Below are 24,189 nucleotides of genomic sequence, written 5' to 3' on the forward strand. Positions count from 1 at the left end.
TGAGGCTCGGACCCGGAAACAGCGCTTCTTACATCATCACTTAACAACCAAATTGAGTAAATTGGCAGGAGGCGGAGTCACATTGATATTCCGACACGGAATGCACATTTCAAAACAAAACAATAGACTGTAGCATAAAGCAAGTATGTGAACTTAGCATGTTTTCTAAATATCTGTTAATGTATTATGGTATTTTTATGATTTAGAACAGTCAAAAAATTACATACAGCACTTTTAATCCTGTTCTGTATACACACTGTTCAATAGTATACAGGAGTGACAATGCCAATCCAATTAACTACCAGTGTGATATACAGATATTCTAGGCATTGCGTACGGAACCAAACTAAATAGCAAGTTTTTAATTATGTATTTAAATATGAATCAGAGTTTTTTGTTGTTGTTGTTTTGTGTGGTGCAAGAAAACAGAGTATAGTTTTATGAGTTTAGTCCAAAGACACATAGGGCCCTATTTTAACGATCTGAAACGCAAGTGTCAAAGCGCGAAGCGCAAGTAACTTTGTGGGCGGGTCTCGGCGCTGTTGCTATTTTCCCGGCGGGATAAATGGCTCTTGCGCCCGGCGCAAATCTAAAATGGGTTGGTCTGAAGTAGCTTCATTATTCATAGGTGTGGTTTGGGCGTAACGTGAAATAAACCAATCGGAGCGTCATCCAACATTCCCTTTAAAAGCAGGTGCGCAAGTTCCATTATGGATTGCTATTATTATGGCGTATTTACCAGGCGCACGCCAGGAGCGGTTCACAGCCGAGGAGACTGATGTTCTTGTAAGAGCAGTGAAAGACAGAGAAGTTGTGTTGTATGGGGATGGGAGAAACCCACCCAAAATTGCGTCGGTTAAACAGGCGTGGGAGGAAATAGCCACAATTGTTTCATCGATTTTTTTTTTTCCTGGTTCTTGACGGACAAACAAATTTGTCAGATGTCCTTATATACATATATGTCTTGCCACTATCGGGCAAAACAGGTCTGATCCTTAATTACTACAATTAGCCTGAATAATTTGTAAGCAAGATTTCACAATGATTTCCGTCATCTCATGTGTTAATATTTTTTTAGTGTAACAATTTATGATTTGCAAAAATAACTGTTGCATCTGTGTAGATTACATGAGCAAAGTGTATGCGCGTTGTGCACGCTATACATTATGGTCAAGCTTGCGCCCTTAAAATAGCATAATGAACAACGCGCAACGCGCCACTGACTTTAGACTAGGTTTTTTCTGGTCAGTGGTGCAATTGTTTAATGGAACAGCAAAATAGCACCAGGGATTGTTTGCGCCGGAACACGCCTCCTTTTTTGCGCTGAACCGCCCAGGGAGCGCAAGTTCATTCACTAGTTTAGCGACGTGCTTCTGTGGAGGGAAAAGCGCGCTTTGCGCGGGTGCAAAATAGGAATGACACATGCGTCGGTGTACAAAGTCAATTGCGCTGGGTGCAAGATAGGGCCCATAATAAGCATTGCTTATAATAAATGGACATGGCAACCCATCAAAAATGATCTCTGCAAGCAGACTTCACGAAACATCATCGTGCTCTATCGACAGTGGTTTAGGTAAAATCACAGAAAATAAAGAAGTTTCTGTAATATCTGTTATCTGATATAATATCTGTTAATCATCACAGTTTCAGGAGTGACTGTTTTATACACACAAAGCAATCATTAAGAGGATTCACTGCCGTATTTAAATGAGATTGTCACTTTACTTTAGGTATGTGGCCATTGTTATTATTAAATGACACATTGCAAGGATAGTGTAAAGCTCAAGGGTTTTCACAAACTAAAGCAACTGTTTATAAAGGCAGATCCAGCGAGTTTCCCATGAGAGTCCAGATGAATCTTATGCTTTCCTGTTTCTGCTTCTCACAGGAGACCAGCGCTCCGAGAGCAAACTGCAATAAGATGATAATGATGTTCACCGACGGTGGCGAGGATCGTGCTCAAGACATCTTTGAGAAATACAACTGGCCAAATAAAACAGTGAGTCGAGACGATTGAATTCAAAACATACCGGTGTTTCCATCTGTGTGGTAATGACCTTCAGTGACAAACTGATTTTCTGTCCCCCCAAAACAGAAAATAGCATGAGGTAACAAAAGCACAATATCAATATCAGACCATTTTGACATGTGTAGCTGTGTTTTCAGACCAAATAGATAAAATATTTCCAATATAAAACTTAGATTCTAGATCTCACAAAAAACATGTTTGAAATTTTCAAACAATACATATGCTGTTAAATGAGGGTCCTAATACTTGGAGCAACTACTCTGTATTTTTAGACCCTTTTGCTGCACACATCTAATAAACCGTCTTCGCTCCACAGGTGAGAGTTTTCACATTCTCAGTGGGGCAGCACAACTATGACGTCACTCCTCTGCAGTGGATCGCTTGTGCCAACAAGGGTAAGACAGAGAGAATATAGATTTGATTAAAAAATCTGAACTTTCAGCTGTTCAACTGCATCTGTACCTCTGAACATCTATGTTAGGCACAATCTGGAGTCTCGTGACAGGAACACAATGCAACAATATAGCAACTTGCTAAAAAAAACTCAACTTAAGCCCAACTTAAGTGCATTGCAACACCCTAGAAACCACATATCAATGTATTTAAAATGTTTAGTACACTTTAACAAACACATAGTAATGCACTAGCAACCATCCAGAATACTCTAGCTATAGTGGCTAACCTTTAAATCTTCCTTTAGCCCCTTGAGGTCAGCTCGGGGGAGTCTCACATATGTCCATCAAGCATGCTTTGAGTTGCGGTTGTAACAACAAAAAAGCATGGTTTATTTATCGCAATTTTCAATTTACTTAAAAAAATAATACAAACTTCCAAAAACGTGAAAATGAAGTACCATGTGATTGAAGAAACTGTTGCTTTCCACCGTCTAACCTCATCCTGCCAAACGATACTAATGGACTATTATGATTATGAAAAATTAGCCCAATGATCAAACTTTAAACATAACATTTCCTCATACTTAAATTACAATGTTTAAAATACACAATACATTAATTAAAGATTATTTTAGAAATTAAAGAAATTAAATATTGCTCTAACACTCGCAACCAGACAAAACATCTTCGGTGTTATGGTTTCTCGTGGTGTTACAGTGCATTTAGGCTAACATTTTTTATCTAACATGTGTTCCCTGGCAATCAAACCCACAACCAATTGCGCTGCTAACACAATGCTCTACCACTGAGCCACAAGAACACATGAAGAAGACTACTTTATTCACTTTAAGCATGTAAAACATTATTAGGTGCTTTAATAATTCCGTATACATTTTGTCATTTGCGTGATTACATAAACAAACTAGAAAAAACGAGTCTGAATGAACCAGTTTGCAGAAAATAATCAGGTTTCTCCATTGTCTGTGGCTCTGGATTACATGTAAACATGTAATAATATTGTAAATAATGTTCAGTGTCTTGCACAAATCGATCGTTCCGCTTCATAAGACCGCAAAACATCGTCAGGAGACTTGCATTTTCTGAATCACCAATAACCAAGGTTTCAGCTTTTACGGTTCCACTCAAGAAAAAGACACTTAAATCTTGGATGGCCCTAGGGTGAGTATATTAACACCAATTTATTTTATTTTTTTAGTGAACTATCCCTTTGAAGCCAAATCTGTCAATTTTCTAAACGCACTAAGAGCTTGCATGTAATCCTGGTCAGCGGTGCTCAAGTAATGTTGACCTATCTGACCAAACAAGTGAATTCCAGGCTTGTAGCTCAAACACTCTCCCTCTCAGCTCTGTCTTAACAATCATCCCTCTCCAGCTCTCTGATTAGTTCATGATGAGCGGTGGCAGAACACTTCAGAGACCCCCGCCACCTTCCCTTCCTTCTAATTAATTAGCTGAAGAGGAACTGCCGTCGCAGCGGTAACCACGTCCGCAACTTCTCGCCGTCTCCAGCCAAAAGCGCTTTCACTTAAGGATTAGCCCTCCGTGTTCTCCGCTGTAATGACTGGCAGTGAGGGGACGGAGTCTGGCACAGCAAGCAAGACGCTATTCTCAGCGGACTCCATCTCCACCGCAGGCTTTCATTTCGCTCGCCGATATCACAAAGCAGCAGAGAAACGCCCCTGACACCCTCACAAAGCCCACATCCCCGTCTGCGGCTCTCCCTGTGCTGTAGAATGCATGTTCAACAGCGTATCTGACTCAAAGCATTCGCAGCCTCCACTAGATTCGTTCAGAAAGCAAGTGTAGCGTGCATACGCCAAGTTTCCTTCTCTGAACGCACGCAGAACGCTCTTTGACGGGCTTGTTAAGATGCGGATTGCATCGGATTGCCTGCGTCTTATTGTTTTGTTGTACATGTCGCCCAGAGACGAATGGATTCAGCGTTTTGTAATCATGACCAAGTCAAGGGATCAGACTTGTGGCAACAATGAGAGACATGTTTGTTTGACACGGCTTAGCGTGTGTTGTCACTCCACCGGCTGTCTCTCAGCGAGCTCGTTCACACTCCACTGACACAAACAAAGTCTCTTATGGCCGCCGCTGAATCAGAGCCAGTTCCCGGTCTCTTTGATTCCCGGCCACTCGCATTGATTTGATTTGATTCTTTCTTGCGTGCTGATTGGTTTGACCCTCAGACATCTTCTGAACACTTATTTTTTTAGTTTTAGTTTTTCTACTCTAATTCTCTTGACTTTGATACGCTTTTAAAGACTTTTAAATTATTTCAGAATCATTAACTGAACTAGATATGAATTCCTTATCTGCAGTCGTTTTAGGGGCGTTCGCCTTATTAAAGAGATGTTATGGGTTCAACACACATTAAGCTTTATCTAATCCAGCATTTGTGAAATGATGGCACTTACCAAAGAAAATCATTTTGATTCGTCCCTTTGTTTTAGGGGCTGGTTTGAGTATAAACCAATTGAAAAGTAGATTTTGTTTGAAAAGTGAGAAGGGAAAAAAATCATAAAATAATATTTATTGAATGTGTTGTATTTATGAATTGATATTTAGTCAAAGAAAATAAAAATGTATTAATATATTTTCAGTTTTAACACAAAATTTTCATTATAAAAATGTGATGTTTACGTAATTGTGATATTGTATGAGGGAAAGAATAACAAATTAACATGATTTTTTAAATCTTTTTTTTATGTATATATATATATATATATATATATATATATATATATATATATATATATATATATATCATTATAAAAATGTTCACCTAATTGTCATATTGTGATTTAATTTCTTTTTGTTTATTATTTGTTGAAAGTATTTAAAAAGCGAAAAGAGAGGCAGAGAGTAAAATAATGTGTTTTGAACCTTAAACCAGATAAAAACATTGTCTTACACCAAATACAGAAAATAGTGTTATTTCTAGCATCGTCATATGACCCCTGTGCATGGCCCTGTTTACTTTCATTATACGTGAATTACTCGTTTAAAAGAGTTGAACAGAATGACTCAGTTATTTTCTTTGGTACTCTGACATTATGCCTCAAATGTTGATAGAGCTTATCATTTATTGAACCAATGACATTTCTTCAGTATAGAAGCCAGATAGCAAGCAAACCACAGACGTATCTTGCTAGCCCCTCACAGCCTGTGGTGATGTGAACTCTACACCCGACTTCTGCGTTAATGATGGCTTCGACTCAAATGAGCCACAAAATGTTGGTCCTGAAGTTATGGAGAATGAAATTGTTCAGTGACCTTTACAGCAATGGCAGCAGACTGAACGAAGGCTGAACTGATTTCATGTTCAGGCCAATGATTTCAGCCACGTTTGTGTTTTCAGCCCACAGATAATTAAAAAAACGCATGGTACCTGTTAAGAAACTATGCAAACATAAAACTATTACGACAATACAAATCCGTCAGTATTGTCAACCAAAAATAGCCTAGGTGTTTCAATATTTTATCAATTCTGATGAATTTGTGTAAATGTAGATACATATTAATGAGGATTATATAAATCTATTTTATTTTAACACCAGTTTTTGTGTCTTTTCTGTATGTAATAAAAACGTTAAACATGTTTACAATTAGTTATTATTATGCTAAAAGTACAGTAGTTAGATTTGTAATGCTTCACAAGTATACAAAAAAGTCACTATCAAATATCTAGTCTGATATTTTAAGATGTAACTTATGTAAGTATAATTTTGTGTGTGTGTGTGTGTGTGTGTGTGTGTGTGTGTGTGTGTGTGTGTGTGTGTGTGTGTTGAGAGAAAATGGCTGTAAGTTTGAAGTGTTAGTCTGAAGTTTCTTGACTCTAAACACTTTGAGGACGACACCTCAGATGTTGTGTTTTGACCCTGTCTGCGTGTCCACTCTCTCAGCCTCTGAATGCTTAATGAATCACACAGAACAAACCATAACACATTCTCTGGCTAACATATGCATAGCACTCGGTCAGTCTGTGTGCATGCTGGAATATTATGCATGCTGCTAAACTATAAATTAAACATGTAATGTCATTTTAATTAATGTAATTTTGCAGGTTTGTCTGTTCTGAACAGCATTTATGTTTGTAGCGCACAGACCCCTAAAGTTGTTGCCTAGTTAGTTAGCTTATGCCAACAATATATCAAAATTAACAAGCCCTTGTTATTGGTTTATGTTTATTTCTGAACAGGTTACTACTTTGAGATCCCTTCCATCGGAGCCATAAGAATCAACACACAGGTTTGTCATTTCTGCTACTTCTTACTTCACATTTCTACACATACAATACTGTTTAAAAGTTTGGGGTTAGTAATAAGAAAATTCAGCTTTGATCACAGGAATAAATTGCGTTTTTATATATATTCAAATATTAAATAGTTATTTAAATTGTGATATCATTTCACAATATTACAGTTTTTACTATATTTTTAATCAAATAAATGCAGCCTTAGTGAGCAGAAGAGACTTCTTTCAAAAATATAAAAAAATCTGTATAGTATATATAGTTTGGGGTTAGTATAGTGCTGTGCGATAAGGACAAAATAAACCTATCGCGATTTCTTTGATCAATTTTGCGATTTCGATTTGAATCACAATTTTGACACACACAGACATGCTTTACAGTCATAAATGCATTCAGTATGAATTTGAAACATATTTCCTAAAGAAAACCAATTAGAGATTTATCAAAAAGTTATAACATGTCTCTAGAACAGACATAAGTCAAAATAATCACTACGTAAAGATGTGACAAAATGTCTAGAAAAAATAAATAAATACATTTTTTTTTTTTGTGTTTTTTGCCATGCATTGATCATAGAGCTCAGGAGGGAGGTCAGGGCTGTGGAAAATCGTGCTATAAAGCTATTTAGAAATTGTGCGCGCTCAAATCGTGATTTCGATTTCAATTAATCGCACAGATCTACATTAGTATAACTCTAATTGTTTTTTAAGGCACATATACATATATTATCTATACTGTATTTATACGGGTTATTTTAACTCACTTAAGAGGTGTTTTTAATCATGGCATCAAGTAGAGTACCTAAAACCCTTTCAATGGTGGTAAAATCACTGTAGTGCATTGCCTCGAGTCGCTCATTTCAACAACAGCATGTAAAAAGACAATACTGATGCATTAAAATGAATCAAAATAAAGAGTTTATCTTCAGCTGATACACATTCACAGGTATGCTCATATCAGCTTCAAAAGTGATTCTCCATTTTATCAAAGCCTCTATACATTAAAGCAGTTCACGCTAAGTTCATTCAGCTTCCTGAGCTTTGAAGCTCTGTGATGTTATCACAGTTTAGAGATATATATGTCACGCTAGAAAAGCATAGAGAGAAGATGAATGGATAAAGCGATATAGACTTCTATATTTAGCGTCAATAAGATTCATACGGGGCTGTGATTTTTCTAATTCACTTCCGTACAGTTTTCATTATCCTCTAGCAATCTTTCCCGAGGCCCACGAAACCCACCACAATAGCATCGCTCTTCCCTGAAAGCATTAGGCCCAATTTCCCACCTCTTCTGTGTGATTCTTCAGCGCTCTTTACTGGCATCTCAGCCTTTCTTCTACTTCTCTCTATCACCTTTTACTATCTGTTCCCCTCTTTTCCAGTCCAGCTTGGCTGTGTTCATTGGTGTCTGCTCCTCCCTCTTTCACGAGTGCTTGAATAGACCATCAGCTGTTCCATTAGGCTGAGTGTCATTTTATTCAGAGAACTGCCATTTATTCTAATCGCCTGCGTGAGACAGGTGTGGGCTCGTGACTGTATATGTGGACAGCAGCGGCCGCCACACCTGTGCACCTCCTCTCCTGTCACATACTGTTACTAAAATAACCGCACGTCCACAGCAGTCGCCCGCAGATGCTGGGGGATTTCTGACAGGAAAAACTAGCCAACCTGCAACTAAGTTCCTCTAATCAATGGAAGAAAGTTGCTGGAAGAAAATTTCCAAAGACATGTCTAATTATTAATATAGTTTGTTTTACAAAACACAGGGTTGTAAAGCAGCTCAACAGTTAATCATGAGGTAGAGGTTTACAATATCTTGATATCCTCATGCTTTATTTAGCAGATTATATCTGGCCAATAACATAGTTTACATTGTGTAATGATACAAGCACTTTAGCTATTGAGGCAGTTATTATATTGTGTAATTTAGGCCTAACTAAAACCATAAAAAAAGATTGTTTCTTGAAATTAAATACGATGAAAGATAAAAAAATGTTTTATTTTATTTCGGATAGTAAGGCAGCATTTCTCATTTTCATAGTTTATCTTTTTTTTTTTTTATTAAAATGGAATACAATTATTTTTTAAGGAAAAATTACTGAAACTTTACATTTAAAATTAAAATGGAAGATTTAAAAATAAAAAATAAATTCAACATTTTACAAAAAAATTATAATACATAATTCAAGAAATGTATAAAATATAAATCTATAATTCAGTTGAATAAAAACATTGATTTATTTAAAAAGATATATTACTGATGCCATTCTTTTAGAAGGGTAGTGTATATAGGATTATTTTATCATATAATACATTTACGCTTAATATGAATTACTCACATGCTGTTTGCATACATTTTCAAGCTATTCATGTGATTTGAAAGCCATTGAGTTGATTGTGAAAGTGTTCAGCTGGAAAAAGCTGCTGCTTTTCCCTTTACTCTCTTACTGTATAACCTTAAAGTGTCACATTGTTATGTATAATGAGATCAGTATGAATATGAATAGCGCTCCTTTTTAATTGAGTTCATGAGCGTTTATGGACAGACTGGAAATCTAGCAGCGAATCTGTGCGGTGGCCTGCTGTGTCACTGCTCTTTATCCCCTTGTACCGCAGAGACCGCCATTACCGGCCCACCGCTGTTTACCTTTCTCCTTTCTCCCGCATGAAAAGGTCCGCCTGTCATCGTCTCTGCTGAAATGTGTCCCCACGGCACGTTAAACGGTGTTTTAGTGAGCTAATAATAGAATAGGTTACGCTTGTCAGCATTTCCATGTTCCAGCAAGAAATAAAAGTGGCCTAATGCTGCCATTTCATCAAAAGGCCACACTTACACAAGACAAAATATTCCCCACATGAGCTTCTGGCCCTCCGTTAGCTGTGTTAAGATGTTGAAGCTGGAAGATTGCATTATTAAATGTGTTTTCTCGGCCCAGCATTGACATAGAGTCATGAAAGGTTCGGGGGAATCTCATAAAATGTCACAATAAACAGGAAAAAATAAATTATAGTTTGCATAAAAACTCTCAAAGTCACAACAAACATGGACATTTTAGGAAATCTGAAAAATGTTTACTAAAAATGTCTAATAATAATTGAAAACTGAATAAGAAAATATAATACAACATGGAGATTTCTGCAGTAAAGTATCTTTAGGATTTATTTAGAATTATTTTAATTATTTAATTAGTAATTATTTTAATGTGTGTGTGTGTGTGTGTGTGTTCATTTATTCACATATATTAAATTTGGTATATTCATATATATATATATATATATATATATATATATATATATATATATATATAATATATATGTTATTATCATATATATCATATATATATATATATATCATATATATACACACCCCCAACTACATGGAGATTTCCTAAAAAAAGACTCATTTTTATAGATAGATAGTAATAATCTATTATATATATATATATATATATATATATATATATATATTATTATTATTATTATTATTATTATTTATTTATTTATTTTTATTTTTATTTTATTTTATTTTATTTTTTCTAAAATAAGCCTAATTTGACCTTTTTTTTGACCCCATTCTTTGGACAGTTTTGAATGATGAACCTCCTGAAGAGTGTTGTGTTGAAAACAGAATTGTCATTTCTAAGCGTGTGCTTACGGCGACCCAACAAGTGTGGTCCTGTGGCAGCCCACCCTGCCCCTCCAGAGCAGAATGTGCTTTCTAACAGCTCTAATATGCTTTAATAGCTGCTTTATGATGATTTGTTACGGCTGGAAGTGCCTCTGTGCAGCTGGCTCTACTGGCCCCTCGGGCGGACGCTTTAACAGCGTGCTTTATGTAATGGAGCGGCGAGTCGCAGTCGTTCGCTTTATGACAGAGGGAGGTGTGGACTCCTGCCTTTAGTGTCGCATTTAAGAGCTCACAGTGTTATAAGTTGTAACCTGTTGAGAATGCATCGTTTCTGGCCGTGTTTGTTGTAAAACTGAGCTGCACTACAGTTCTTGTGATATATGTGTTGAATTCTTTGTGTGTTTTTTGTTATCAGGAGTATTTGGATGTTCTTGGACGGCCAATGGTTCTGGCTGGTGAACGGGCGAAACAAGTGCAGTGGACCAATGTTTACCAGGATGCTCTGGTATGGAAGATTTCCATCATCATCATCATCATCAACTCAGAAGTGCACTGAATAATTTTGAATATGGCCAGTGGGATCAGCATGCACAGAATCTGAGCCACAGTTCAGAACAGGAATCGTTGAGCACTTTTAGGCTGAAATCTGCTAAATAGCATTTTGAAAATATAAAGTTAGATTTTATTGCATTTTTATTGCACTGCAAGCTGTCTAATTCACAAATAAATCTTTTTTCTTTTGAATGATTCACTGGAATAGAACAGTCTGAATCAGTCAGATGACTCACTTTCGGAGTGAATCATCTTGGATGACTCACTCACTGAACCACACGTGTTATGTTAAGTCTGAGTCATGAACTTTTTGAGATAAATGTTCATCTGTAAGGTTAGTTAAACTTTATTTTAAGTCTGCTGACTGACTTGTTGGACAAAAGTGTACTTAAATATACATATGCACAACAAAGTTCTATTAACATAAGTGTTTTGTTTATAAACTGTTGAAGAAATGCTATTAGTTATTGTTTAGCGCGTTAGGGGTTTACCGCACCCCGCTGCAAGGACTGCATCTTTAGGAAACACTGAAATGCACGACACATGCCGCTATTCATTGATTCGAGACTGAGAAACTGTTTCAGATTGGATTGTTAGTGGCGGCCGCTGACTGTGATATTGTTCGTTCTTTGTTTTCTTTCCAGAATGCACAAATTTGCATCTCCACAGCTAGTTTGCTTTGTCATTGACCGTATCATTTTACTTAGAGTTGGACGGCGGGTTTTATTTGGCAGCCTTTTATTCATGTGTGCAATGTACTGTAAACTTCCTTTAGTTCAGAAGCATAAAAACAATCATTTTATATGGCAGTATATGTTTTTGCATGTGTTTTACAGGGTTTGGGTCTCGTCATTACCGGCACAATGCCAGTCTTCAATCTCACCGTTGACGGAGACTCCAAAGTAAGTCTAGAGAAGATTCCTGTATATGAACAGCTAGTCACTTGTTTCTCGATGATACAAATGTTGCATTATGGACTTTTTGCATTATTAGTGTGATCACGTTCCAGTCTTAATTCTTAGCATGTTCCCTAACTGACATTGACAAACTGTTTGAGAGCGGCATGTTTCACAGTGTGTTGAACGCATATTGAATAGGACTTGACTTTGACGCACAAGGGCGTTTGAGTGTGATTCAAAGTTCGGTTTGAAGTTTAATATCATAAATAGTGCATGCACTATCACTTAAACAGTAGTTCAACTGTGTGAATGTTGTTCAGTTACACAATCACATTTATCAGGCAAAACAATTCACAAACAGTATAACACATTTTTTGTCTCATTTTCTCAGAATTTGGACCATTTCTATTCATAAGTATTTTGATTATAATTTTTTTTTATCACAATGAAATAAAATAATAATAGTATATATATACTAATGAAATTGAAAGATGAATGAACATTTATTAACAGCATTTGGGCTTTGTAGTCTATATGTAACATGCATTTATTGTACTTGCCATCAGTTCCATGACTTCTGTTTCTAGGTAAACTGTATTTTAAACATTTGTCTGTTTGGCTGAATGGTTCAGAATTGCATTAGTAGTGTTAGCACACATCTTTAATTTGTGCATTGATGGATGAGTAACCTTTCCATTAGATGATCAACTGTCCTGCCAGTGTGACTGATAAATGCAGAGCGCATTGTAATTCAACACACTGCCAGTCGTCACACATCGGTTATTTTTCCTGGAGGGACATTCGCTTCTCGCTTTATTTGCTCCTTAATTTATTTCTTAAGCAGATGCCTTCTCACCAAAGCTATAATTTTATTTTTTACTTTGACAATGGTGATGATAACTGTGATACAACAACTCATTGTGTATAACATAAGAATGGAGAAATGTGCTTGTTTGACAAACAGTTCACTGTCCAAGCATTGTTTGATTTGACTGCTAGGTGTTCTGTAGTTTTGTCAAATGTCAATCCTGCCCCCTTGTGGTCTTTTTTTTGTGTGTGTTTTTCAGTCTGTTGGTTTCTTTATTGCAGAATCAGTTGATTCTTGGTGTCATGGGTGTAGACATCGCCCTCAATGAAATTAAAGAACTCACACCAAGATACAAGGTATGTCAAATAAATCTCTTTTTCAGTTATTTTTATTTTTGCTCATCAGTTAATGAATTGCATCTCTGTACTCAGCTTGGAGCCAATGGTTACACGTTTGCCATAGATCCCAATGGTTATGTGCTGCTGCACCCCAACCTACAGCCTAAGGTGAGCGTTTGAGTTTGTCACTTGTTTATAGACTTTACATTTAGTCTAAAATATAGTAATTTTGTTTTTCTACCTTCCATTTCTGTTCAAATAAATATTTTTTCCTGATGGATTTGTGTAGATCATTAACTTCAGAGAGCCGGTCACATTGGACTTCTTGGATGCTGAACTTCCAGATCGCAGCAAGGAGGAGGTACACATCTCTACAATGAGTTCTCCCTGCAAATGTGCCAAACACATTATTAAAATGTCATTAAATTACTCTTCAGACAAAATGGCCAAGTTTAGCTGAGTAGGACGTGCTTCTGGATGAAGAGCGTTTTTTATTTTTTATCTTGGAACAAAATTCCCAATTCCCCGGGTTTTTTATGAATTATATCTCACAGTATCACAGTTTTTACTGTATTTTTGCTAAAATAAATGCTTGGTGAGCATAAAAAAAAACTAAACAAAAAAAACAATCTTACCAACCTCAAATAAATAAGACCCTTTGAACATTAGTTACCTGGAAATTTTTACTGTGACTTGAGAAAGTCATAGCTTGATTTTAAATCATCTTTAAATCCCTTCAATGTGTATACAATCCAAGAATGATCTTGTATTTATCTCATTGTAGATCCGGCGTCAAATGATTGATGGCAAACCAGGACAGAGGAGAATCAGGACACTGGTGAAGTCTGTGGATGAGGTGAGTCACATGACCTCTTATTAAATATAATGGCATACAGTGGTTGGTTTGTGATGTGCTGCTCTTTGTGTGTGTGTGTTTTCAGCGTTACATTGATGAGGTCCAGAGGACGTACATATGGAGTCCAGTGGAGGGCACAGATTACAGGTCACTACGAAGCACTGTTGAAATGAGTCATGCATTTTAAGTGACATACATAACCTGCCAAAATTAGCAGTAGAGGTTCTCTAAGTTGGTCTTTTCAGCAGGGCATTTTGGAAATAAAGAATTATTCCAATGAATTGACATGCATTTACATAAATGCTTGTTCAGAAAACGCTGTTCATTCATCTCAGTAAATGAAACTGTATCAGCAGATTCTCTCTGTAATATAGTGTCTTTGCAACCGTGTCAAAAGTAGAATTTATCTGTGTGTGTGTGTGTGTGTGTATATTATACAACAATATTTGAATATAAAAATATTTGAAAAATTAATTCTTACAAAGTATTTTTTCTAATTTTGCAGTACAAATATCAAAACATTCTTAAATCTATCAAGATATATTTAATCGAGAAACAAAATTTACATTTACATTAGTCATTTAGCAGACACTTTTATGCAAAGTGATTTAAAAATGAGGACAATGAAAGCAATCAAAATGATATAATAAATAAAAGAAAACCGATAGGATGGAAAAAGAATAGAGTAAGCGAGTGTTAGATGCCTTTTTGCTTTGGTTAATTGTATAATAATAAAAAATAAAAATAAAAAATTACAAAAAGATTAGAGAAGCTAGTGGATTACCTTTATTTTCCTAACCCTTTCACAGTGTTTAATATTTTTTCAGAACAGAGAATTCACTTTGTATCTCAAGTAATTGTATGCTGATTTATTAAGAATCTTTAGATAGTTGCACTGGAAGACGAGACATTTTATGTAACATTTCATGCGATACATGCTTTAAAAAAGCAGGACTGGGTGTTAGTTTGAATCCTAGAAATTGCCAGATCATATGCAAATGATGTTCAAATTCTTCCTTTCCTTCCTCGCAGTCTCGGTTTAGTTCTGCCGTCATACAGCGAACACCACATCAAGGCCAACCTGAGTGACCAGATCCTCCAGGTCCAGTGTAAGTACCAGGGGCAGGCTAACGCCAAGCCCACTTACCTTTCTTTCTTCCCAAAGAGACTTCCTGTTCCCTCTTCCCGCCCCTCTCGTCCAATCAACGGAAGCCCCTCCCCCTTACTCTGACATCACAGCAGCGCCGGGTCCGAGCGTGGATTCCCGGGAAAGCGAGAGTGGACGTGTTCTTCTGTGAAACCCCACCCCACCTCCTCCCTCTTCCCTCCTGTCCTCATGCTGTTCTGTACTGAGGTGATTTTTCTTTCCCTGCACGGATGCAAAGAAAAAACCCTCACTAAAAACCAGAGAGGTGAAAGCTGTGGTTTTACTGTGTTTACTGAGTTGAAAATAATGGTGACCATGTGCTATTATTTTTTCTTTTGCCAAAACATTAAAAAATGCTGTCGTCTTCTCTCTCACAATGACGATTCTGAAGCATCTTTTGTCTGGACAGGTTTTGTGTTTTTGTTTTTGTTAGCGAGATGTGAAAAGAGGCATGTTTTTGCTTTTCACTGTGTGCTTTATGTGTTCTGTCGTGTTTATTATTTGCTTTGATTCGTGTGGATGCTCACTGTGATGTATTGTTTGCTGGCAGCTTTGGAATCAGTCAATAAATAAGAAAAAAGTATCCCACAATGCCCCCTGATGGGCCATTGTCCCGCACATGAGATGAAACGCCTTTGGTTTTCCTTTCTTTCCTTGTTTGTTTTTCTTTATTTATGTTGTATTTAGTTCATTTATTTGATCTTTAGGTAATTTGTTGATTCTAGTCAATTTCTGTTGTTTATTTGTGTGTTTCATATGTTTTTTATTCTCTTCCATTTGTTTCATTTGTTCTTTAGTTCTTTTGTTTGATCTTTAGTTGTTTATTCTGCTTTTCCTTTGATGTTGCTCATTTGATCTTTCATTCTATCACTTTTGCTTGCATTTTCCTTCTTTTTCTTTGTTCATTTGATCCCTAGTTTGTTCTTTCTTTCTTTTTCTTCAGTCTGTTTTTGTCTATTTTTCACTTGTTCCTTTATTTTATTTTTATTGCTTTTGTTCCTCCTTGGTTTTATCTTTGTTCTTTTGTGCATTCTTTCATTCTCTCTTATTTGATTGTTTCGCTTTTGTTCTTTCATCCATCTCTTTTATTTGATTCATTTATATCTCTTACAGTTCTCTCCATCTTTCTTTCTGTAATTTGTTCTTTAGTTTAACTTTAGTTCTTTCACATGTTGTATTCAATCTTTTTGGTTTAGGATATATTGTTTGTTTTTGTTTTTTTATATATATCTAATTTATTATTTTGTGAATTTGTGGAATTTTGTTATTTCAGTTAGTTTGTTCCTTTTTTGTTTGTTGTTTCTTCTAGTTCTTTTTTTGTTGTTTTTAGTATTACCTTTTATTTTGTTATTTAATTTTTGTTGCATTTTGTTTATGCTTTCATTCCTTTTTGGTTTAAAATACAGTTCTTTCTTTCTTTCTTTTTTATTTCCAGAGCGTTCCTCTCTTCTTAGCTCATATGTGATTCTCATTATGTGACATATCATTTTTCTCCATGTCTCTTCGTGCGGTGAAGGTTCATCACTTATGATTCACGTGTCCTCAGATGTTCTCTCCTCGTCTCCGTCCTCGTGGAGTTCATTCCCTGCCTCCGTCTACTTGTTGCATATATTCTTTGCGATGTGTCATTCATTTTGGTTTCCTGTTCTCAGTTGTTCATTACTGTTTTGACTGACTTGATTTTCCTTCTTTTGAGAAAAACAATATTTTTATTCAAACAGTCATTGAATAAAATATTGTCTGTGACCCCCCTCCTCCCCTTACCCGTCCCCCCTGTTTCTTTTCTGCTCTCTCCTCCTCAGACGGATCAGTCTTCAAGGGCAAGTATACACCATATTGGTCCAGTACCTTTGTTACTCTACTTCCTTCCTCGTACCCTTGTCCTGAACTCCCCGCTGATGCCCACCTCCACCTGTTCCAGCCTGCTTGCCTCCTCTGTTCCTCCTGCCCGCCTTGCCTTCAAGACCTCCTCTTCCTCTCTCTCCTCCTCTCCCTCACTCATTCACCCACCCACATCTTTCTCTTTTCTCCTTTTCAAACTCTCTCTCTCTCTCTCTCTCTCTCTCTCTCTCGGCTCGGACAGCCATTGAGGTCTCTCCTTGACATTTCCTGAAGAAGAATAAAATATGATCTTTGTCTCACTGTGAAACGTATTTCTGATCCCTGTGTCCATTACGTTTGGGAATATTCTCCTCCATCTGTCTCCTCCTCCTCCTCCTCCCCTCTTTATTCTTCAGTGACAGTGTTAAATCCTCAGATTGGTGCATTTGCTGTAGAAATTGTCAGTTGTTGTTTTTTACAGCCAGTAAAAGTTCAACTCTAGTCGTGTTGATGCAGTATTTCGTTTGAAAGCATCTCTAAAGTAAACTTTAGACTTTCACTAGTACAAGTTATTAGTACAGGTAGGAACTTATTGTGGTGGTTATTGAGAAGTTATGTTTGCACGTTGAGTGTAGCATATTATTGTCTGTTTGTTCAGAAATGTTTAGAGAACTCATCATTTACTCTCCCTCATTTTGTTCCAAAATCAGTTGACTCACTTTCTTCCATAACAAACAAAATGATGTCTTTTGCAGAATTGTCATGTTGCTCTATTTAATTATATAGTGCATGTCAATATCCAAAAATATTAAAAAGCACTATAAATGTATTACAAAACATAGTTCATTATTGTGTGCTAAATCTTTTATAGTAATATAAAAGCTCTGTGTGAAGAACCAACCAAAATCATTAAGACTTTGTTTTATTTACTTATTTAAAAATTAATCCATTGCTCACAAAACCATCATGTGACTTGTATCATATGAGAGAAGAAAAAAAACTTGAATATTGAATAGAAAACTGACATGAACCTCTATGATGGTACTATTTTAGGTGTTAGTTTAGTATTATGTATATGCTATTTTAGTATTTCTTAATGTTTTAATTGTTTTTTATTTTTATACATTCCTTTATTTAATATTCATTTTCATTTTAGTTTACGATAAGTCACTTTGTTAGTGTGCTTTTGTCATTTTTGTTATTTTATTTTTATATTTCTATTCAGCTTTAATTTAGTTTTAGTAATTTCAGTATTTATATTTTATTTTATTTCAGCTCTATTTACATGAAAAAAAGACATTTGAAATATTTTGATTTTTAAGCCTACCTTTCTATAAAATAAAAATTATATACATACGGTATTAAATATGCAATAGTAATTCTAAGTGCTTTACAAAGGAATTACAAATAATAAAGACATTTTAAATAATCAAATAAATGCATAAGAAATAATACAAATTAACAATAAAATGCAAAAAGTAATAAAAACAAATAAGAATAAAAGAGAAAAATATATATGAATAAGATGATACATTAGTAATTCTGTAAATGCACAGCTAAACCCTTTTTTATTCTGGATTCAAATGTGGCTATAGTTTTACAATGTGCCCTTGATCACTACATGCTTTCACTGAATAGAAAAGAGCAGCTTGAACATTCTCCAAAACATCTCCTGTTGTGCACCACATAGGTTTGAGGGTGAATAAATGATCTTGAGTTATTTATTTATTTTTCTTCAATCTCTTCCATTAAATCATAAACATTGAGCAGTAATGTTTGCCATTTGTTAGCCTCTAAGACTAGGTGTCTATTATCATGTAATGTTGTCTTTAGCCAGCCAGTTTATTCCCTAAGTTGTCTCTTACTATTCGTATAATCATCAGTTCTGGAATGGACAGGAATAGGTTACAGAGGAAATTGCTAGATGACCTCCTTTAGGTCCTCTCTTGTTGTTTTGGGGATGGAGCGCTTGGCAGCTCCCGGTTTGTTTGTCGTCCTCCTCTTACACTCTGTGTTCTCATCAGCTTGACCCCTCTGTACATCTATCACCCCCCAGACTGCCACCGCAGACGCTCCGCTGCATCTTCACTTCTCCTGAGCTGGAAGTGCAAGACAGTGTGGAGGGAAAAACTACCTGGGCACAACACTGAGGCATATATTACTGTAGATATTAATTGGGTGCATTTATTCACATGGACATTTATTGAATACTATACACACATATATTTTTATACAGAGTAATGCAACATTTGCTGCTCGTATACTTTCTTTACATCATTATTTGTCAAATATCAAGTCATAAACAACAAAGCCCTGCATCCTGAAAACAAATTCTGCTGATTTGCAAAAAAAAAAAGAAAAAAATCCTAGTTTGATGATATAATCTGTCATTTTCTGTCACAGTTCGGATATCTGGCTCATGTTTGCATTTTGTTCTGCCACTGGCCATAATTCTAACCCTGAAATCAGGATTAGCCATAAAATAAATGTGATACATGTGAAAATTTACTGAGAATTGAACAATAAGTTTGTGTTTTTATCTGTTGATTAATGACTTCTTCACCTTACAAATGGTTGTCAGAAGCAAAATGCTACAAAATGCATCATATTTTGTAAGGACATGTCACACGTTTAAGAAAAACAGGCACTAGTTTTGGAATCAGCACCTTGAAATCAGGATGTCCTTCAGCAGTATGATGCAGGACGGTGTGGTGAATAACATGAGGATAGTGTGTAGTGGATCAAACTGGGTTGCCCTCTCTCTTCCCCTCCACAATGCTGGGCACTTTCTCTGATTGAGTCTCTGGAGGGGCTCTGCAGTGCCAGTCTGAGGGGTGATCACCTCCATCAGGACCCCTGCCTCACCCACTCCCAGCTAAACGGTTGGCCATGTTGATGCCTGTTGAAAAAGAAAGCGGCATGCCACGCACTTCGTGGGAACGGTGTCGGAGAACTCGCTTCGTCTCAGTGTGTATCCCGAGGGTCGAGCCAGTTCTCCGACTTGCAAAAGAACGAAATTCGGACGAAATTCAAATCGAGCTAAAAGTGTCTGCTTTCTAAATTAGCTCATTATTTCGGCCAGTGCGACTCCATTGAAGGCACCATAGTGGCTAACGCTGGTATTCCCCCATGATTCCTCAGTGTTGCAATGGTAACGTCCCCACTGCGTTCCTGCACCTTTTGAAGAGCAGCTGACGTTGATTTGTCTCTCAGAAGCCTCCCTGTGTTCTCCGTGCTCCGCTTCCCCTTGATAATCTTGCCCGTTTCTGTTGCAGATTTTGAGTCTCTCCTGCCAAACACTTTTGAGTCAGAGGGACATGTGTTCATTGCCCCCAGGTAGCTTTGTGTGACCTCTTGAAGCCACATTCGTGTTTTTGTGCATACGTCCATCACTAACTTTTCAACATACCGTAGTCTCTGTAGTCTGTGTGTGTGTGCTGTGCGTAACGTGTCTTTCCATTTTAACCCAAGTCAGTGTGTTTATTTCTTGTGTTTTGTCTGCCGAGACTCCTCATCGTCACCCGCAGGAAAGAAAAATCTTGTTAATATCTCAGCTGTATCTGCTACACAGCATTAAGAGTAAATGGAGACTTTTAGTGTTTCGGGTTCATCACATGAACAGTTTTAAAAAATAACGGTTCTTTACTCTCATCGATGGTTCCATGAAGAAGCTTCAACATCCATGAAATCTTTTTGTGCAACAAAAGCTTCTTTATAGAGGTTCTTCTGATTTTTTACACTTTCTTCATACTAAGAAGTTTGCTGAAAGCTTTTTTATTGAACCAAAACGTTTCTTTAATTGATTAATTCACACAAAAATAATACATTTGCTGTAATCGCCTTCAGGTCATCCAAGATGTAGATGAGTTTGTTTCTTCATGGGAACATATTTGGAGAAATGTAGCATTCCATCACTTACTCACCAGAGGATCTTCTGCAGTGAATGGGTGCCGTCAGAATGAGAGTCCAAACAGCTGATTAAAACATCTGCTGAAAAAAAAAGACTCCATAATAACACAAAGTAAAAAAAAAAAAAAAACATTCCCTGTTGATCATTCGCATTAAAATCCACTGGCATGTTTATTTCAAGAGGTTTTTTAATGTATTTGGATGTAAACGTTGCTTGATCTGTGCATATTTCTCTCCTGATTCAGACGGGATTGTTTTTTATTTATTTTATTTTTTTGGAAACAACAGTTTGAAGTTAAAAAACTTGATGGATTTATTTCTTAGCATTAATTGATAAACTGGAGTGGTGTGGATTAAGAAACAAACTCATCTATATTTTGGTGAATTATTCCTTTTAACGCATTGCCATAAAAAGAAAAAGGAACCTTTGTTTTTAAAACTGTAAAGCTTGATTTCCACAGAAAATGGTTGTGCTCAGTTGATATAATCAAGCAATATGTGCACAGTATTTCACTTATATTCAGATATTCATTTTATTTCCTCTAGTTAGGTTTAACACAGTTTCTGCTGGTGGAGTATGTGCTCTATTAAATACTTTTAAACACTGTGTTAAATGAGTACTTTGACTAAAAAAAATGAAAGTAGAAACAAATTGACAAATAATAAAAAAGACAAGTAACATTAAACGTGAAACTCTGAAGTAGAAACACTGAAATAGTATTTCCTTATAAAAGATACTCTTATTTTATAATTTGTTTAAACCATACTAAATATATTATTATAAATGTGATTTTTGTTTGTTTTTACAAACTTGAGCAACAAGTTGATCATATTTTCTGTGGTGAAGATTAAGCTGCCAATAAAGCAGAATTTGTTTTAATCCTGGAAATCTCCTGCTTTTTACATTTTTATCCTGAGAAAAAGACATCAGTAATCTTTGATAATCACACGTTCTCCTTCAGCTTCAGAAGAGCTCTCAATAATGTCACAAATTGCGATTCGATTTTCCAAGACACCAAAGTCTGCCATTACTGTAATTTTAAAATGAACTCAAATGTCTTTAATAGGTCTGTACTCTAACTGTACACCAACTTTGTATTTTTCCTAAATAATGTAAAGGCACACAAAGATCAGGTCATACTTGAAGCGTATCTGAAAGCCAGGCTATGCAAGCAGTAAATATTCCTCTGGGTGGTCTGCTGTCATGGATCTGTGTCTTCTGATGTTCAGTTGATTCTCTCATGTCTTCTCCACATCTCATCGCTGCATGGCGTTCTCCTCACCTCCTCACATACGGCATTAGTATCAAGGGGCAGGGTGACTTTGGTTTGCATGTTAAAGCACTGATGGATCTAGAGAAGTTCATGTGCATGCATGTCTGTGTTTTAAAAGCATATACACTCCAAAATCATGTTCTCTGTCAATCGTTTTGTTATGTTTTCCAGTAAAAACATCTAAACATCCCTGAACAAGATGAAGTCACCTGAGAAGCCAAATTGCAATAATTATGACTTATTATTAGAGAACATGTCTTAAATTAAGTTGAATTACTTTAAAGCAATTTTCACTCACAAGTTGCTAGTACATTTCACAAATAATTACAGAATAGCTGCAAATAACACATTGAATTGCTCATGAAATTTTAAAGTAGAAAAACTGAAACAGAAGTAGTGTTTTTTTTGTTTATAACTTCCATCTTTTTTACAGTGTGTTTTAGACCAAATGCACTGCAGTGTTAGTCTGTTAGATTGGTCTTGTTTTAAGGATGTTTTGGTATTTTTAATGGAAAACCAGACAAAGATACTGGTTAAGAATCATTTATGCACTGCTGTTATGTTTTATGTATGTAACTGTGATGTTTTGTGTGTTTAAGATGTTTACATGAATGTGAAATATTGGTCAATGCAGCTGTCTGTTAAGAGTTTACTGTCTATAATTGAACTGTTTATGATGTTCATCTTTATCCGAGAGTTTTCCAGTGTGGAATGATGTGTGTTTTCCTCAGGGAATACTGCAAAGACCTGGAACTGTCCAACAACAACACAGAGTTCCTGCTCAACTTCATCGCTCTGATGGAGAAGGTCACGCCGGACTCCAAACAATGTGAGGCGCTCAGATCTTGTGGGAATTTTTCAATGACTTTGTTTCTTATTAAAGTACTTTCTGAAAGTAATTTTCAGTTGAGTGTTATCCAAATGTCACATGTTCCTGCTAAAAAGAACCTCTTAAACCAGGTCTGAACAGGTCTGTGGGTTTTAGCAAGAACTCTCAGCTGTAAGACCAGCTGAGACAACCTTGAAGAATTAATAAAGCAGTTCTTTGAATTTGAATTTCAGTTAGTTTTCGTAATTTTCTTTTTCTTTTTTTTGTAAAAATAAATAAAATTAATAATTAAAATATTAATCAAATTAAACAAGCTAAATTTAAAATGCATTAAAAAACAAATTCGATACATCATTATACTGTAAAACAGAGCATGAATATAAATAGTTTTAGTAATTTTCTTATGCACTTTGGTCATTTTTATTACGTTTATTTTTTTTATTAATTTGTATTTCATTTTAATTTTAGTCATTGTATTATTTCAATTTATTTCAGTTAGTTTCCAATGTAATTTCCTAACTTAGAAGCTTTACATTTCATATTAAATTTGTATATTCTGTATTCTATATTTCTATACTTATTTTGACTTTATTTCATTCACCACATATCTACAACAATAACAACACTGACTGTAATGCACATCCTGATTCTCTCTCTTTAACAATTCTTGAAATCGAAACCACCTTGTCTGAAGATATCAGCTCATATGTCATAATATTATCATCATTATTCCACACAGGTGACAATTTCTTGCTGCACAATCTGATCTTGGACACAGGCATCATTAAAGAGCTGGTAGATAAAGTTTGGAAGAACAAGGACCTCAACACGTACGTTCATATTCAGGATGAAGCACTGAAATTCCTCAGATGCATTAGAAGCCTGACACGTTTATGAGGCATTAACCTAGAGCTAGTGGTTAATGTGAAAGAGTATGTGTGTTGTGATGCTGTAGGTACGGCTTTATGGCGGTCTTTGCAGCCACAGATGGAGGCGTCACTCGAGTTTTCCCTAATAAGTGAGTCTCGTTCTTTCTCCTCTATTTGTCACTGTGTTGTTTCAAATTCAAATAGCTGCAAAGGTGTGTGTGTGTGTGTGTGTGCGTGTGTGTGTTTGTACATCAGGGCCTCTGAGACCTGGGAGGAAGATCCAGAGCCATTTATTGCTAGTTATTACCGTCGCAGTCTGGACAACAAAGGCTACATGTTCAGAGCGCCCTATCGCACCGGTGAGAAAAAAACACACCGCACATGACTGCACACTCTATACCCTCATACAATCATCTCAAGTCTCATTGAAATAATATAGTCAATTTGAAGTTTATAATTATATACATTTATACAGTACATATATACTGTGTTTGTGTGTGTGTGTGTGTGTGTGTGTGTGTATATATATATATATATATATATATATATAT

General features: G+C 36.0%; 1 protein-coding gene across 2 annotated transcripts in view; it reads left to right on the forward strand.

The window, feature by feature from the left end:
• The window catches only part of LOC127959340 (voltage-dependent calcium channel subunit alpha-2/delta-2), a 201,694-nt gene that overhangs the window by 167,911 nt on the left and 9,594 nt on the right, over positions 1 to 24,189 (forward strand). The window contains exons 12-28 of one of the 2 annotated variants that reach the window (XM_052558443.1): positions 1,889 to 1,999; positions 2,346 to 2,424; positions 6,653 to 6,702; positions 10,752 to 10,841; positions 11,725 to 11,790; positions 12,877 to 12,951; positions 13,027 to 13,101; positions 13,223 to 13,294; positions 13,718 to 13,789; positions 13,875 to 13,936; positions 14,822 to 14,898; positions 16,739 to 16,756; positions 20,033 to 20,093; positions 22,672 to 22,769; positions 23,509 to 23,599; positions 23,725 to 23,787; positions 23,894 to 23,997. In XM_052558443.1, the coding sequence (XP_052414403.1) occupies positions 1,889 to 1,999; positions 2,346 to 2,424; positions 6,653 to 6,702; positions 10,752 to 10,841; positions 11,725 to 11,790; positions 12,877 to 12,951; positions 13,027 to 13,101; positions 13,223 to 13,294; positions 13,718 to 13,789; positions 13,875 to 13,936; positions 14,822 to 14,898; positions 16,739 to 16,756; positions 20,033 to 20,093; positions 22,672 to 22,769; positions 23,509 to 23,599; positions 23,725 to 23,787; positions 23,894 to 23,997 (1,264 nt within the window). The remainder of the gene's footprint in view (positions 1 to 1,888; positions 2,000 to 2,345; positions 2,425 to 6,652; positions 6,703 to 10,751; positions 10,842 to 11,724; positions 11,791 to 12,876; positions 12,952 to 13,026; positions 13,102 to 13,222; positions 13,295 to 13,717; positions 13,790 to 13,874; positions 13,937 to 14,821; positions 14,899 to 16,738; positions 16,757 to 20,032; positions 20,094 to 22,671; positions 22,770 to 23,508; positions 23,600 to 23,724; positions 23,788 to 23,893; positions 23,998 to 24,189) is intronic. The other variant, XM_052558444.1, reaches the window with a different exon arrangement.

The sequence above is a fragment of the Carassius gibelio genome, chromosome B6 (assembly GCF_023724105.1).
Source record: "Carassius gibelio isolate Cgi1373 ecotype wild population from Czech Republic chromosome B6, carGib1.2-hapl.c, whole genome shotgun sequence".
NCBI classification, from domain to species: domain Eukaryota; kingdom Metazoa; phylum Chordata; class Actinopteri; order Cypriniformes; family Cyprinidae; genus Carassius; species Carassius gibelio.